The sequence below is a fragment of the Bufo gargarizans genome, chromosome 10, assembly GCF_014858855.1.
Source record: "Bufo gargarizans isolate SCDJY-AF-19 chromosome 10, ASM1485885v1, whole genome shotgun sequence".
In the NCBI taxonomy this organism is placed as follows: Eukaryota; Metazoa; Chordata; class Amphibia; order Anura; family Bufonidae; genus Bufo; species Bufo gargarizans.
Window position 1 is genome coordinate 23586932 of NC_058089.1, and position 15967 is coordinate 23602898.

General features: G+C 46.1%; 1 protein-coding gene across 1 annotated transcript; it reads left to right on the forward strand.

The window, feature by feature from the left end:
- Window positions 1-238: 238 nt before the first annotated feature.
- On the forward strand, window positions 239-15112 carry LOC122920761 (cytochrome c oxidase subunit 8B, mitochondrial-like). The gene is made up of 2 exons (XM_044270477.1): window positions 239-532; window positions 14858-15112. Exons 1-2 carry the CDS (start codon window positions 254-256, stop codon window positions 14954-14956), a joined length of 378 nt encoding a protein of 125 aa, XP_044126412.1. The 5' UTR covers window positions 239-253; the 3' UTR covers window positions 14957-15112.
- The last annotated feature ends 855 nt before the right edge of the window (window positions 15113-15967 follow it).

Consider the following 15967-nt stretch of genomic DNA (forward strand, 5'->3'; position numbering starts at 1 on the left):
GCACAGCTGTCATCGTAACCTGTTCTGCAGCGAGGAAAAAAAGCAACTAAAAACCCAAATCTGTTTCAATCTAAAAGAGACGTAACGTATCCAAAAGGAGTAAACTGCGAAGGAAACCAGGAAGATGATTCATGCTAATCAGCAAGGCGTGAAACTTGTAGCATGCACCGATGTGCATGGAGCAGATATAAAGGGCTGATCATCAACCTCCCCTTGACTTTAACCCCTCCCTATTCTATAAATATAGAGATCAATGTACGTGCTGCACACAGCGTCTCGCGTTAACCTCTGCATTGCCACTCACCAATTGGAGACTAGGACAAGCAAAACCACTCCCTTCTCCAAGCCTCGAGAGCTGCAGAGTGGACTTTACACCTGTCTCCGTCGTAGAGAGCAGAACCTACACCCACAGAGCGCAGCCATGCCACTGTTTACCCGCGCCCTCGGCCTTCTGCGCCAGGCAAGATCCCCCCAAGTTATGAACAAGGCTTGGTCATCCAAGAAAGCCCAGACTCATGAAATCTCCGCCGGGGTAAGTAGAACTGGCATGGGAGTTTGAACCATTGAGTGGACCGTTGAAGTGGGTCAAAAACCACTTTTTTGTCTTCCTGTAATTTATTTATTAGTCATTAGAGAATTTTATTTTTATTTTTTATAAAATATTTCTTTTACTGTTCTGAAAAATGTTCTTCTATGCGAGGGCCACCACGACTAACCAACGCTAGCTTCCGTCCAGGCATATGGGCTTGGATTTTTCCACTGTAGGGGTTGTAGTCCCTCATATCATGGAGTGCGCTTTATGTCCATGGCTTTTTAAGAAGTTCTGTCTCATGGTAAGGTTAAGATAAGGGTCTGAGACGGTTTGTAAGAAGTCATTCTAAGGTCAACTGGTGCAACCACCACCACATGCAACCCAACTGTAGCTTTTCCTTCGGCCCATACGTCTATGAGAATGTCCCGGTATGGAAGGATGTTTTATTTCTGGCCTTAATCTATGTAATTTCATAATTGTCCAGACCGATCTTAAACATTTTGCTTACAGAGATGAGTTTGTCATCTTGAGATCAACATGTGGTATCTGTGGTTGCTCACAGAGCTGCAAGCAGCAAACCCCCGATACGTTGGTCTACGTAGGGGACTATCCTTTTTACACAGCTGTCCCAATAATTCCACCAGTTCTATATTATTTTATGCTTTCTATATACCAGGCAGCCTCAGATCCCCACAGGCTCCTTATAATAAACTCTCACAACACGCAGCGTATAATCCCCCCCCCCCCCCCCGAAGTCTCTGTTAATGTTCAATGGAAATGGGGGGGGGGGGGGAGGGGGGGGTGTAGGACACAAGGCTAACGACCTTGGGAAGTGTCCTGGTCACCGAGCTGAGGCCTGCAGCTGCCACAGGACACCGTCATGGTAAATCCCTATAGACGGCAGCTACAGGCATTGTAATTTCATTTATTCCAGGAAGAGATGTGTTAATTAGCAAGTCACGGCTATTCATTTATGTCATACATAACATGCAGACAATCCAATTATGGTTACTAGAAGGGATGCGTCGTCCACTGCCGATGCTGTGTATTCTGCAGGAGCAGCAAGGTGCCGAATTAATGGACATATTAGGGTTAATAATGCAGCCTTAAAGGGGTCTACGTGAAGTTAAATACTGATGACCTATCGGGTAGGTCATCAATATCAGACTGGTGGGCGTCTTCCTTGGCCATTCAGCTGCGTGAAGAGGTGACGTCTTTGTTTTTATACTCAGCACAGCGCCATACATCATATAGTGGCTGTGCTTGGTATTGCAGCTTAATCTCATTGAGGGTGCATTCACACGACCGTATGTTTTTTGCGGATCTGCAAAAATACAGATGATGTCCGTGTGACATACACGTTGCATCCGCAAAATGGACAAGAACATGTTCTATCTTTTTGGCGGGACTATTGAACGGACATACGAATGCTTACATGTCTGTTTTTTGTTTTTTTTGCGGATGCATAGGAATTAATAGGTCCTTGTGCCATCTACATAAAATGCGGATTGGGTGTGGACCAAAAATATGGTCGCGTGAATGGGTCCTTACTTGAATGGGACTGAGCTGCAAAGAGACCATGGGGGTCATTTATGATGTGAAGTACGCCACTTTTTGGCGGACTTTTGTTGCAGATTCGGTCGCAAAAGGACTTTTCCCCGCTCGCGCTACTTTTTCTACGTGGAGGAAAAAGGGGATGTGGTGTGGGCGGGAAAAGGGGCAGGCTGGCCGGCCTGTCTCATTTATCATTTTCTACGCCTGTTTTTGGCGTAGATTTAAGCAAGTTGTATGACCAGCGCTTAAGTTATGTATATATGTATAGTTATGTTTTATAACTTCATCAAGCCCCAGCAGACATGGACTAAGGGCTCATACACACGACCATTGTTGTTTTGCGGTCCGTTTTTCACTGATCCGTTGTTCCGTATCTGAGTTTTTTTTTCTCTGATTTAAGTCCTCTTCCGTTCTGTTATTGCACAAAACATATCCGTATGGTTTCCGTATTTGATCATTTTTTTGCGGATCGTATACAGAAACAGTAACTTATTAATCACACAACACATGAGCAATATGGGATGGGCATAGCATTTCTACAGTATGGATCCGCAAAATACTGATGAAATACGGATGTGTTCCGTGTGCGTTCCATATTTTTTTGCGGACCCATTGATTTGAATGGGGCCTCGTACCGTGATTTGTGGACAATAATAGGACATGCATTACTTTGAAATGATTGAATTTCTTCCTTACACAGCGCCGCTCCTGTCCATTGTCTGCTTCTGCAGCTTAGACCCATTCAGGGGAGGTGAACAAGGCTTTGCCTGCAAGACCACAAATATTCCATAGACAAGAGAGGCACTGTTTTTGGAAGAAGGCAGCCCCCTTCTCTAATCACATACAGCCCCTTTATGATTGAGTTTTGAACAATTTTGACACCTGGTGATTCCTTGAGTTAGGCTACATGGCGGTTTTGGGTGCTACACGTGTCGTTTCCAAGAATTGCAGTGTGGCAAGATAGCTATAGGAATGAATGGGTTCGGCAGACTCCGAGATTTTTTTTACTGACCTACGGTCAGTAAAAAAATACTGAAATACGAACAGACACATTTAAATCAATGGGTACGTGTGCTATCCGCAGAAAATGCGGACAGCACACGTCCTTTTCAGAAAATGCGGACAGCACATGTCAGTGAAAAACGGAAATGTGAACGAGGCCTTAGGCCTCTTTCACACGGGTGTCACGTTTTGGCTCCGGATGCGCCCCAGGTGCATTGCGGCAAACCCGCACGAGTAGGTACGCAAATTGCAGTCAGTTTTGACTGCGATTGCGCTCCGTTGTTCAGTTTTTATCGCGCGGGTGCAATGTGTTTTGCACACTCGTGATAAAAAACTGAATGTGATAGCCAGACCCGAACTTCTTCACAGAAGTTCAGGTTTGGGTTCAAGGTTGTGTAGATTGTATTATTTTCCCTTATAACATGGTTATAAGGGAAAATAATAGCATTCTGAATACAGAATGCTTAGTACAATAGCGCTGGAGGGGTTAAAAAATAAATAAATAATGTAACTCACCTTAATCCACTTGTTCGCGCATCCGGCATCTCTTCTTTCTTCACCTTCGAGGAAAAGAACCTGTGGTGACGTCACTGCGCTCATCACATGATCCATCACCATGGTAAAAGATCATGTGATGGACCATGTGATGAGCGCAGTGACATCACCACAGGTCCTTTTCCTCGTAGATGAAGACAGAAGGAGATGCCTGGCTGCGCGAACAAGTAGATTAAGGTGAGTTAAATTATTATTATTATTTTTTAACCCCTCCAGTCCTATTGTACTATGCATTCTGTATTAAGAATGCTATTATTTTCCCAAAATAATACAGATCGGGTCCCCGATTTCCACGCAGCCCCATTCACTTCTATGGGGCCTGCGTTGCGTGGAAAACGCAAAAAGAGGAACATGCTGCGATTTTGACGCAACGCACAAGTGATGCGTGAAAATCACTGCTCGTCTGCACAGCCCCATAGAAATGAATGGGTCCGGATTCAGTGCGGGTGCAATGCATTCACCTCACGCATTGCACCCGCACGGAAAACTCGCCCGTCTGAACGAGGCCTTACTGTTGTCATGTGCTGGTTGACATTATGGCTCCTCTTGCATTTACTAGGGCGGGGAGAGACTCTGATTTCACCATGCACGTCTCATTGACTCATCTTACGAGGAAAATATGAGGCAATGGTTATAAATGCAATATCCTCTTCCCTCATATAAGCAGTTAAGTGCGGCCACATAGACGCTGCGTGGATCCAAAGCTCAGCCGAGCATGCATGTGTTTTTCAATGGGACGGACCGACTCAGAAACACCTCTCACAGAAGAACAAAAGGATCAGGAGTTGAGATTCAAAGCACCCGATCCATCTTTCATTATTTATCGGGGACGTTTCTGGAGCTTCCCATACGTGTAGAGTTGTTGGTCGGATCCACCAGAAACGGGTTCATCCAACAGTTCTGTACTATAATGTGTATGAGGGCCATAAAGATGCCCATACACCTCCAATAGCTGTCAGCTGACTGCACACCTCTTCCCAATCTCCCCACATGCATGCTCAGCTTGGCCGAGTATGCCTGTGCTGTCGATGGGGGGTAAACTGCTGCGTACGCCTCTGATAGTGACATATCTTTCCTGAGAACACCAGATAGTCAGGTGCCCGGTTCAGCTGACTTTTCTCTTATGTGTATAAAGTCTTAAGTCTATATTGATTTTTTAGGCCCTGGGAGTAAACAAGAGCTTTTTCATTCACTGACAGCAAACACGTGTAGAGGATGGTAATGCAATATATACAATACATAACTTTTCATTTACATCAAATTGTGACGCCCTATTCAGTGCTTCCTGGTTACATGCCTTGCCTTGTCTGTTCTAGCAATTTAAGGGGTTATCCCATGGTAAATGTAAAAAATGAAAATCAGACATCATATAGTACATGACAATCTGTAACAAAGCTGGGACCAGTCCTGCACCTCACATAGATCCAGAGATCTCCCCATTCATTGCTCTGCTGGATTTATTTCCAGCTGGCAGCTCAGGAGTGTGTGTCTTTGTTTTGTTTTTTAGGGGCGTGTCCTTTCTGCTGCAGCTCTCTCCCTGTAAGGCCTCGTTCACACTTCAGTGTTTGGTCAGTGATTTCCATCAGTGATTTGTGAGCCAAAACCAGGTGCAGCTCTAAACACAGAACAGGAGCAGATCTTTCCCTTCTACCTAATGTCTATGGAGGCTCCACTTCTGGTTTTGGCTCACAAATCACTGATGGAAATCACTGACCAAACACTGAAGTGTGAACTAGGCCTAACTGTCACAGCTGCCTACAAACAGCAGATACAGCTGGTGGCAGTTAAAGGATGGAGCTGAACATGTGCATCCACTACAGCGATGTTACCGAGGTAGACACAGAAATAAGGAAAAGAACAAACAGAAGGTAGCCATATACAGATACATATTATTGAATAAATAAGTATTCAGAGCCTAGTGGCGGTATGAAAAATGTAGAATATTTTTCGATAACCCCTTTAACCACCTCCGGACCGCCTAACGCAGATTCGCGTTCCGGAGGTGGCAGGCTGGCGCACAGTCACGCATATATGCGTCATCTCGCGAGACGCGAGATTTCCTGTGAACGCGCGCACACAGGCGCGCGCGCTCACAGGAACGGAAGGTAAGCGAGTGGATCTCCAGCATGCCAGCGGCGATCGTTCGCTGGCAGGCTGGAGATCCGAATTTTTTAACCCCTAACAGGTATATTAGACGCTGTTTTCATAACAGCATCTAATATACCTCCTACCTGGTCCTCTGTGGTCCCTTTTGTTAGGATCGACCACCAGAGGACTCAGGTAGGTCAGTACAGTCGCACCAAACACCACACTACACTACACTACACTACACCCCCCCCCCCCGTCACTTATTAACCCCTTATAAACCCCTGATCACCCATAATCACCCCATATAAACTCCCTGATCACCCCCCTGTCATTGATCACCGCCCTGTCATTGATCACCCCCCTGTCAGGCTCCGTTCAGACGTCCGTATGATTTTTACGGATACATGGATCGGATCCGCAAAACGAATACGGACGTCTAAATGGAGCCTTACAGGGGGGTGATCAATGACAGGCGGGTGATCACCCATATACACTCCCTGATCACCCCCTGTCATTGATCACCCCCCTGTCATTGATCACCCCCCTGTAAGGCTCCATTCAGACGTCCGCATGATTTTTACGGATCCATGGATACATGGATCGGATCCGCAAAACACATGCGGACGTCTGAATGGAGCCTTACAGGGGGGTGATCACCCATATACACTCCCTGATCACCCCCCTGTCATTGATCACCCCCCTGTAAGGCTCCATTCAGACGTCCGCATGATTTTTACGGATCCATGGATACATGGATCGGATCCGCAAAACACATGCGGACGTCTGAATGGAGCCTTACAGGGGGTGATCAATGACAGGGGGGTGATCACCCATATACACTCCCTGATCACCCCCCTGTCATTGATCACCCCCCTGTAAGGCTCCATTCAGACGTCCGCATGTGTTTTGCGGATCCGATCCATGTATCCATGGATCCGTAAAAATCATGCGGATGTCTGAATGGAGCCTTACAGGGGGGGTGATCAGTGACAGGGGGGTGATCACCCTGATCACCCCCTGTCATTGATAACCCCCCTGTAAGGCTCCATTCAGACGTCCGCATGTGTTTTGTGGATCCGATCCATGTATCCATGGATCCATAAAAAATCATGCGGATGTCTGAATGGAGCCTTACAGGGGGGTGATCAGTGACAGGGGGGTGATCACCCTGATCACCCTGATCACCCCCTGTCATTGATAACCCCCCTGTAAGGCTCCATTCAGACGTCCGCATGTGTTTTGTGGATCCGATCCATGTATCCATGGATCCGTAAAAAATCATGCAGATGTCTGAATGGAGCCTTACAGGGGGGGTGATCAGTGACAGGGGGGGTCACCCTCCTGTCATTGATAACCCCCCTGTAAGGCTCCATTTAGACGTCCGCATGTGTTTTGTGGATCCGATCCATGTATCCATGGATCCGTAAAAAATCATGCGGATGTCTGAATGGAGCCTTACAGGGGGGGTGATCAGTGACAGGGGGGTGATCACCCTGATCACCCCCTGTCATTGATAACCCCCCTGTAAGGCTCTATTCAGACGTCCGCATGTGTTTTGTGGATCCGATCCATGTATCCATGGATCCGTAAAAGATCATGCGGATGTCTGAATGGAGCCTTACAGGGGGGGTGATCAGTGACAGGGGGGTGATCACCCTGATCACCCCCTGTCATTGATAACCCCCCTGTAAGGCTCCATTCAGACGTCCGCATGTGTTTTGTGGATCCGATCCATGGATCCGTAAAAATCATGCGGATGTCTGAATGGAGCCTTACAGGGGGGGTGATCAGTGACAGGGGGGTGATCACCCTGATCACCCCCTGTCATTGATAACCCCCCTGTAAGGCTCCATTCAGACGTCCGCATGTGTTTTGTGGATCCGATCCATGTATCCATGGATCCGTAAAAAATCATGCGGATGTCTGAATGGAGCCTTACAGGGGGGGTGATCAGTGACAGGGGGGTGATCACCCTGATCACCCCCTGTCTTTGATAACCCCCCTGTAAGGCTCCATTCAGACGTCCGCATGTGTTTTGCGGATCCGATCCATGGATCCGTAAAAATTATACGGACGTCTGAATGGAGCCTTACCAGGGGGGTGATCAATGACAGGGGGGTGATCCGGGAGTCTATATAGGGTGATTACCCCCCTGTCATTGATCACCCCCCTGTCATTGATCACCCCCCCCCCCCCCCCCCCCCCCCTGTAAGGCTCCATTCAGACATTTTTTTTGGCACAAGTTAGCGGAATTTTTTTTTTTTTTGTTTTTTCTTACTAAGTCTCATATTCTACTAACTTGTGTCAAAAAATAAAATCTCCCATGAACTCACCATACCCCTCACGGAATCCAAATGCGTAAACATTTTTAGACATTTATATTCCAGACTTCTTCTCACGCTTTAGGGCCCCTAAAAAGCCAGGGCAGTATAAATACCCCACATGTGACCCCATTTCGGAAAGAAGACACCCCAAGGTATTCGCTGAGGGGCATATTGAGTCCATGAAAGATTGAAATTTTTGTCCTAAGTTAGCGGAAAGTGAGACTTTGTGAGAAAAAAACCAAAAAAATCAATTTCCGCTAACTTATGCAAAAAATAAAAAATTTCTAGGAACTCGCTAGGCCCCTCATTGAATACCTTGGGGTGTCTTCTTTCCAAAGTGGGGTCACATGTGGGGTATTTATACTGCCCTGGCTTTTTAGGGGCCCGAAAGTGTGAGAAGAAGTCTGGGATCCAAATGTCTAAAAATGCCCTCCTAAAAGGAATTTGGGCCCCTTTGCGCATCTAGGCTGCAAAAAAGTGTCACACATCTGGTATCGCCGTACTCAGGAGAAGTTGGGGAATGTGTTTTGGGGTGTCATTTTACATATACCCATGCTGGGTGAGAGAAATATCTTGGTCAAATGCCAACTTTGTATAAAAAAAATAGGAAAAGTTGTCTTTTGCCAAGATATTTCTCTCACCCAGCATGGTTATATGTAAAATGGCACCCCAAAACACATTGCCCAACTTCTCCTGAGTACGGCGATACCAGATGTGTGACACTTTTTTGCTGCCAAGGTGGGCAAAGGGGCACACATTCCAAAGTGCACCTTTTGGATTTCACCGGCCATTTTTTACACATTTTGATTGCAAAGTTCTTCTCACACATTTGGGCCCCTAAATTGCCAGGGCAGTATAACTACGCCACAACTGACCCCATTTTGGAAAGAAGACACCCCAAGGTATTCCGTGAGGGGCACGGCGAGTTCCTAGAATTTTTTATTTTTTGTCACAAGTTAGCGGAAAATGATGATTTTTCTTTTTTTTTCTTTTTTCCTTACAAAGTCTCATATTCCACTAACTTGCGACAAAAAAAAAAAAATTCTAGGAACTCGCCATGCCCCTCACAGAATACCTTGGGGTGTCTTCTTTCCAAAATGGGGTCACTTGTGGCGTAGTTATACTGCCCTGGCAATTTAGGGGCCCAAATGTGTGAGAAGTACCTTGCAATCAAAATGTGTAAAAAATGACCGGTGAAATCCGAAAGGTGCTCTTTGGAATGTGTGCCCCTTTGCCCACCTTGGCAGCAAAAAAGTGTCACACATCTGGTATCGCCGTACTCAGGAGAAGTTGGGGAATGTGTTTTGGGGTGTCATTTTACATATACCCATGCTGGGTGAGAAAAATATCTTGGTCAAATGCCAACTTTGTATAAAAAAATGGGAAAAGTGTGATGTTATTTTTAATTTTCCATGTCACTATCTGTATTTAAAAAAAACCAAACATAAAATCCAGCAGTTTTTGCACTGGCCACTAAGCCTAATAATAGGCGACACTTCTTGGTCTGTGTACAGATCACTTTACTTTAGTTATCTGCTTATCTGTCATTGTAATCCTGCCTGTAATGATATCACCTCTGTGTATAGATAAGACAGGATTCACCATTCACAATAGGTGATTGTCAGAGCTCATCTATTCGTCCCTTCCCCCCTCTGCACAGGGCACAGAGCATGCCTAGAAACTCTCCTATAGAAGTCACTGAGGTCACTATTCTGTCCATGGTCCATGGGGCTGCCGTAAAGCAATTTTCCTAATGCTTTCTAAATGCTGTTAAGAACAGCTCAGGCAAAATGGCCGCCCCCATAATCATGTTCAGGAAATAGAATAAAAAAATCTGTAATCAGAAAATAAAAACTGATTAGAAAAAAAGGATATGTGTTACTATCTGGCTTTAACTGGGAAAAAAAAATATTTAGTGAGACATTTCCTATAAGCTATCATTCCTTTTAGCTGATCACAGCTCCAACAGGTATTAAAGGTATAGGTAGAGCTATATCCATGGCAGCTTTTGGATCACCTATAGACATCACTATCTTCTATTATACACTGAATTATGACATCACTATCACTTCTATCATACACTGAATTATGACATCACTATCACTTCTATTATACATTGAATTATGACATCACTATCACATATATTATGCACTGAATTATGACATCACTATCACTCCTATCATACACTGAATTATGACATCACTATCACTCCTATCATACACTGAATTATGACATCACTATCCCATATTATGCACTGAATTATGACATCATTATCACATCATATACTGAATTATGACATCACTATCACTCCTATCATACACTGAATTATGACATCATTATCACCTATGTCATACACTGAATTATAACATTAATCATAATGATCCTTGCAAAATTCATGCGTTGCCACTTGAATTATTGATCAATGAAGAAGGCCTTGCATTCAGTTTTGTTCTGAAGCATTATCTTCATGAATATTGTATATTCCCCATGGTCAGTGAGGATTGCCATCCAATTACATTGCATCAGCTGCCTGTGGGGATGTGCTAATAGCAGAGCAGGGAATAAGGTGTCTGGTTGAACGGCACTACCTAATACATCAGCAAAACATCAAAAAAGGGAATAATAAATATATTATATATTATATTACAGTGATTGAAGCCTTATACTATTCGTTGACATCTCAAGGATAAGCGCCAACAGTGACTGTAATCCCTAAGGTTACGGCTGCACAGCGATTATGGGCACGGCCCATGTTGCGCCCAGTATTGCAGTGTGGCAGCGCAGCCACAGGAATAAATGGGGTTGCAGTGCACTTGCAAAAACTCCAGCAGTGTTAGATTTTTTGCGATTCGTGGTCGCAGCGAACTTCTGAGCCACACTGCGAACCCCAGGGGCGTTGCTAGGGTCTGAAAACATCCGGGGCACAAGCCCACTGTACCACGCCCCCCATGAAGCCATGCCCCACCCCATTAAGCCACGCCCCTAGGCGGGGGGGCCTTCACAGTAGTTATTAACTATTTTCAGCAGTCCCCTCTTCAGTAAATGGGGGACTGCTGAAAGGGGTTAATAACTACTGTGAAGAGCCTAGCCATCTGAGCAACCCCACAGATCATCCCCCGACCCCACTTGTACTTTAACCCCTTTCAGCAGTCCCCCCTTCACAGTATTTATTAACCCCTTTCAGCAGTCCCCCTTCACAGTAGTTATTAACCCCTTTCAGCAGTCCCCCCTTCACAGTAGTTATTAACCCCTTTCAGCAGTCCCCCCCTTCAGTGAATGGGGGCAGTGGCGTTGCTAGGGTCTCAAAAGATCCGGGGCCCCAATGAATATGGCCCAATTCTCTAAGTCGATCTGTTATCATCTTCTCCATTGGGTTCAGACAAACAACTTCTCTCAGCCGCCTCGTCTCTGCAGAGTGTGACACACAGACATCTGAGCTTCCTCACATTTCTGTACCCCCAAATACTATCCTGAAGAAAAATGAGTGCCCCCCATAGTAACAGTACTCCTCATAGTCCCACCAATAATAATTCCCTTCTAGAATGCCCCTCATTAGTAATACTGCCCCCTACAGTACCCCAACAGTGATAGTGCTCCCCAAGAGTGCCTCCATTAGTAGAAGAGCCTCCACTGGTAACAATACCCTCAGAGACCCCTCAGTAGTAATAAGGCCTCCACAGTGCTCTTAGTAAGAATAAGGCGGATCTATAAGTCCCTCCTATAGAGCCCCCAGTAGTAATAAGAACGCCTAATGTCCCCTGGATTTAAAATGCCCCCCCCCCCTTCCCCCCAGTTTTTATAATGCCCCCTACTGTTATAATGCTCACCCTGAAGTGCCCCCAGTACTTATATTGCCCCCTACTGTTATAATGCCCCCTGCAGTGCCCCCTGTAGTTATATTCCTCCGTTTAGTGTCCTCAGAAATTATAATTCCTCAGCCTCTCCACCATACAGTCCCATGTAAATAACATTATTTCCCTCCCTCCACCATACAGTCCGATGTAAATACCATCACACCATCTCTCCAGCCCCCTCCAATATATAGTCCCATGTAAATAACACCCCTCTCTATCTACAGCCCCCTCCAAAATACAGTCCCACGTAAATAACATGAACTCCTCCCCAGCCGCCTTCAACATACAGTCCCATGTAAATAACATCACCCCCCTCAATATTCTGTCCCATGTAAATAACATCACTCCCTTCCCCAGACACCTTAAGCATACAGGCCCATGTAAATAAAATCACCCCCTCCCCAGCCATTTCCAACAAGCAGTCCCATGTAAATAACATTACCCCTCAACATTCAGTCCCATGAAAATAATATCACTCCCTCCCACAGCCGCCTTCAACATATAGTCCCCTGTTAATAACATCACTCTACCCCACTGTCCCATGTAAATAACTTCCCTCTCTTTAGCCCTAACATACAGTCCCAGTTAAATAACCACAACTCCCAGCATTGCTCTGCCTCTCCTTCCTCATGTAGCAGATCTCACCACAGCTTCTTCCCAGGACTTCACTGCTGAGCTGACCTCTCCTGCACTGGTCACATGATGGTGACATCATCACAGGTCCTTTTCAGCTACTGCATTAAGAACGGATCACATGGACTGTGATGTCACCACAGGTCCTCTTCAGCTCTTCCAGTGCTTTAGATGCAATTGTATTGCCGTCCTCAGGATGGCAATAAAGTTGTATCTAGCTGGGAGGCAGGACATTCGGGCAGGGGACAAAACATCTGGGGCCCGGGCCCCGAATGTTTTAACCTAGCAACGCCCCTGTGGAGACATGCACTACTTTAATCCATGATGCGGACCAAGCATGCCCATTGAAGTCTATGGGTCTGTGAAAATCACTGACAGACATCCGTGTTGTGTCCGTTTTTCACTGAAGACTAATAGGAGATTCTTTGGAAATGCATTTTTAGCTGAGCAACGTCAGTGAATTATGGATGGCACACGGATGGTAAAAACGGACACACGGTCCAACCACGGATCCTTCACGGATGAAACACGTGCGTGTTTTTTCACAGACATGTCACTGACAAGGAAATGTGAATGAGGCCTGATGGAGGCAAATTACATTCTACTTGTGGCTGCACATGGGTGCAAGGGTGAGTGTGCACGCACAGGGAATTTGATTTCCCACACTTGTGATCCCATATTATGTAAAACACTTCTGACTGCAGTGTAAAGTATGGCGAGAGACAGATCATCATTGGAAGCTTCTGGAGATGCAGGAGACAGACTACCCCAGAATCCAATAAGACAAGTTATAAAGTGGATGTATGAGTGACTTGACCCGTCTCCCTCCAAACAGGAAGCATAAACCAACCAATACGCTCAGATAATCAGCAGTACACGTATGACGGGAAGCAGATACATGAACTAGGCCACATATAGAAAAGACTTCCTGACAGAAGCCTCATGTTTACAGAACAGGAAGGCCACGCTCATTAAGTGTATTCTGTACAAGGAGCCTCAGATAATCCGGGTAAGGGCTCGTTCACGAACAAATTGCGGTCCGCAATGCACGGGCACTGTCTGTGGGGCAGGCACATGGGGATCGCAGACCCATTCACTTGAATGGGTACGCTATCCTTCCGTTCTGCAAAAAGATAGAGCAAGTTCTATCTTTTTGTAGTGCGGAAGCATGGAACAGAACCCCAGAAAGCACTACATAGTGTCCCGTTCCTCCAGAATGGGTCCGCATCCGTGATGCGGAATGGCCACGGAACAGTGCCCGTGTATTGCAGATCCGCAAATGCGGTCACAGTTCGTGTGAATGAGCCCTAAGACACAGTGTAGTTCTGTATTTATGGGCGATGATCGGGAACAAACGTTCTTATAAATGTTTATTCACAATATTTACCCGCTGCCTAACTGCATTGACATCCAGTAATAATCATGGCTGTATGGGGCTGAATGATCTTCACTGTGATCATTCATCCCCATACAGTTTTGTTGTTTTGCGGCAGCAGATCCCTGTTCACATGAGATGATGTGCTGCCTCCGGGGCGAGGATTTTATGTGATCACCCAATGAACGAGCTCATTTGTCGTTGATCAGCAGCGCCTTTACACGGGGCAATTATTGGGAACAAGCGTTCCTACCAACGCTCTTCTCCTTGATCATGTAAAAGGGCTCTAAAATTCAGGATCGGAACACATCCCATCAATATCAGATCGGTGGGAAGCCCACTCTTGGGATCCCACCGACTGGCCCCAATTGCTGCTGACCTCAGACCATCTACCTGCACGCTGTACATATCGTAGCGGCGATGCGGGGTACTGCAAGTGGATGTGAAGAATCTACAAGACGCTGCTCAGTAGACGGCATGAAAGTTAAGGCCGCAAATTACGGATGGCGCCATTGATATAACTGCCTATTCTTGCCCGCAAAATGGACAAGACTAGGACAGGTTATATTTCTTTGTGGGCCATGTAAGGGAGCAATGGATGCGGACAGCGCACGGAGTGTTGTCCGCATCTTTTGCGGCCCCATTGAAGTGAATGGGTCCGCATCCAAGCAGCGAAAACTGCGGCTCCGATGCGGACCAAAACATGAGGCCTTAGTCATCAGTAAAAAAACATTTGCCAAAAATAATAAAGAAAGGTTTGCTTTTTTTTCACATTGACTGAAACCGGTCATAAAAACAACACTTTTGGTGGGCGAGGGAGAGCGTAAAAAATGGTTTAAAATGTGATGAATTTTGACGCCATATTGTCCTATCTATCCAATCTCCATGACTCAAGGGCGAGTGTCGTAAACTAACCCCATGGATACTAATGTCTCTACAGGAGCAAGCGATCGGCCTTGGCGTGCTCTTCTCGGTCTTCCTGATTCCCTCCGGCTGGATCCTGTCCCACTTGGAAGACTACAAGAAAAGACCAGAATAAAGGAAGCGACCTGTCCTATGGGGATCAGTCTGTGGCGCTGGATGACGGTGGAATGTTGACCGCTTGGGGCTGAATAAACTGCATTGTCCATATCTGCTCCAGGGGTGTCCTGTCCCTCTTGTGTATTTTGTACTTAATAAAGTTATTCTAAATCTACATTTTTGTACTGAAGTATGCATATGAGAGAGTCTGCACCAAAATCGGCACTATTCATTGCAGTTTTGGCACATTGTTGTGCATTTTTATGCATTTTTTTGCTGCAGGTGCAATGCAGATTTTCCGCAGATCTCACCCTTCCGTTGAAAAGGGTGTAATCTGCACAAATAAAGGCAACAATTGACACGCTGCAAATATCACAATCCACACAGCAGGTCAATTTCTGCACCTAAGAAAAAAACTAAAGTGCACGAGATTTGTCTAATCCCATACACTTTGCTGGTACTCTATTACCCTGCAGTTTTTCCGTACGGAAAAAAACATGCGTAATCTGCAACGGGTGCATGCACCCTTAAAGGGGTTGTCTCATCATGGACAATGGGGGCATATCGCTAGGATATGCCCCCATTGTCTTATAGGTGCGGGTCCCACCGCTGGGATCCGCACCAATATCGAGTACGGAGCCCCGCAAGTGAAGGAGGGCGCACTGCGCATGCGCAGCCGCTCTCCATTCATTTTCTATGGGGCCGGCGAAAATAGCCGAGCGCTGGCTCGGCTATTTACGTCGGCCCCATAGAAATAAATGGGAGCGGGGGCCTCTGTTCTCGATATAGGTGCGGATCCCAGCGGTGGGACCCGCAACTATAAGACAATGGGGGCATATCCTAGCGATATGCCCCCATTGTCCATGATGAGACAACCCCTTTAAGGCCCCTTTACACTGATATACTAAGCAGACAATTGTTGGGAAGACAGTGTTCCTTTCCAGCAATTGCCTGCTCGTCAGTGCAGAAGACCGCCACATTTACATGAGGTGAACTCCTCCGCAGTATGGGGAGGAGCGATTGCTAATGC

Coding starts and splice junctions, on each gene's coding strand:
- LOC122920761 (XM_044270477.1), top strand. CDS start 254: ATGTACGTGCTGCACACAGCGTCTCGCGTTAACCTCTGCATTGCCACT. Junction 533..14,857: donor CTCATGAAATCTCCGCCGGG/GTAAGTAGAACT, acceptor ATGTCTCTACAG/GAGCAAGCGATCGGCCTTGG.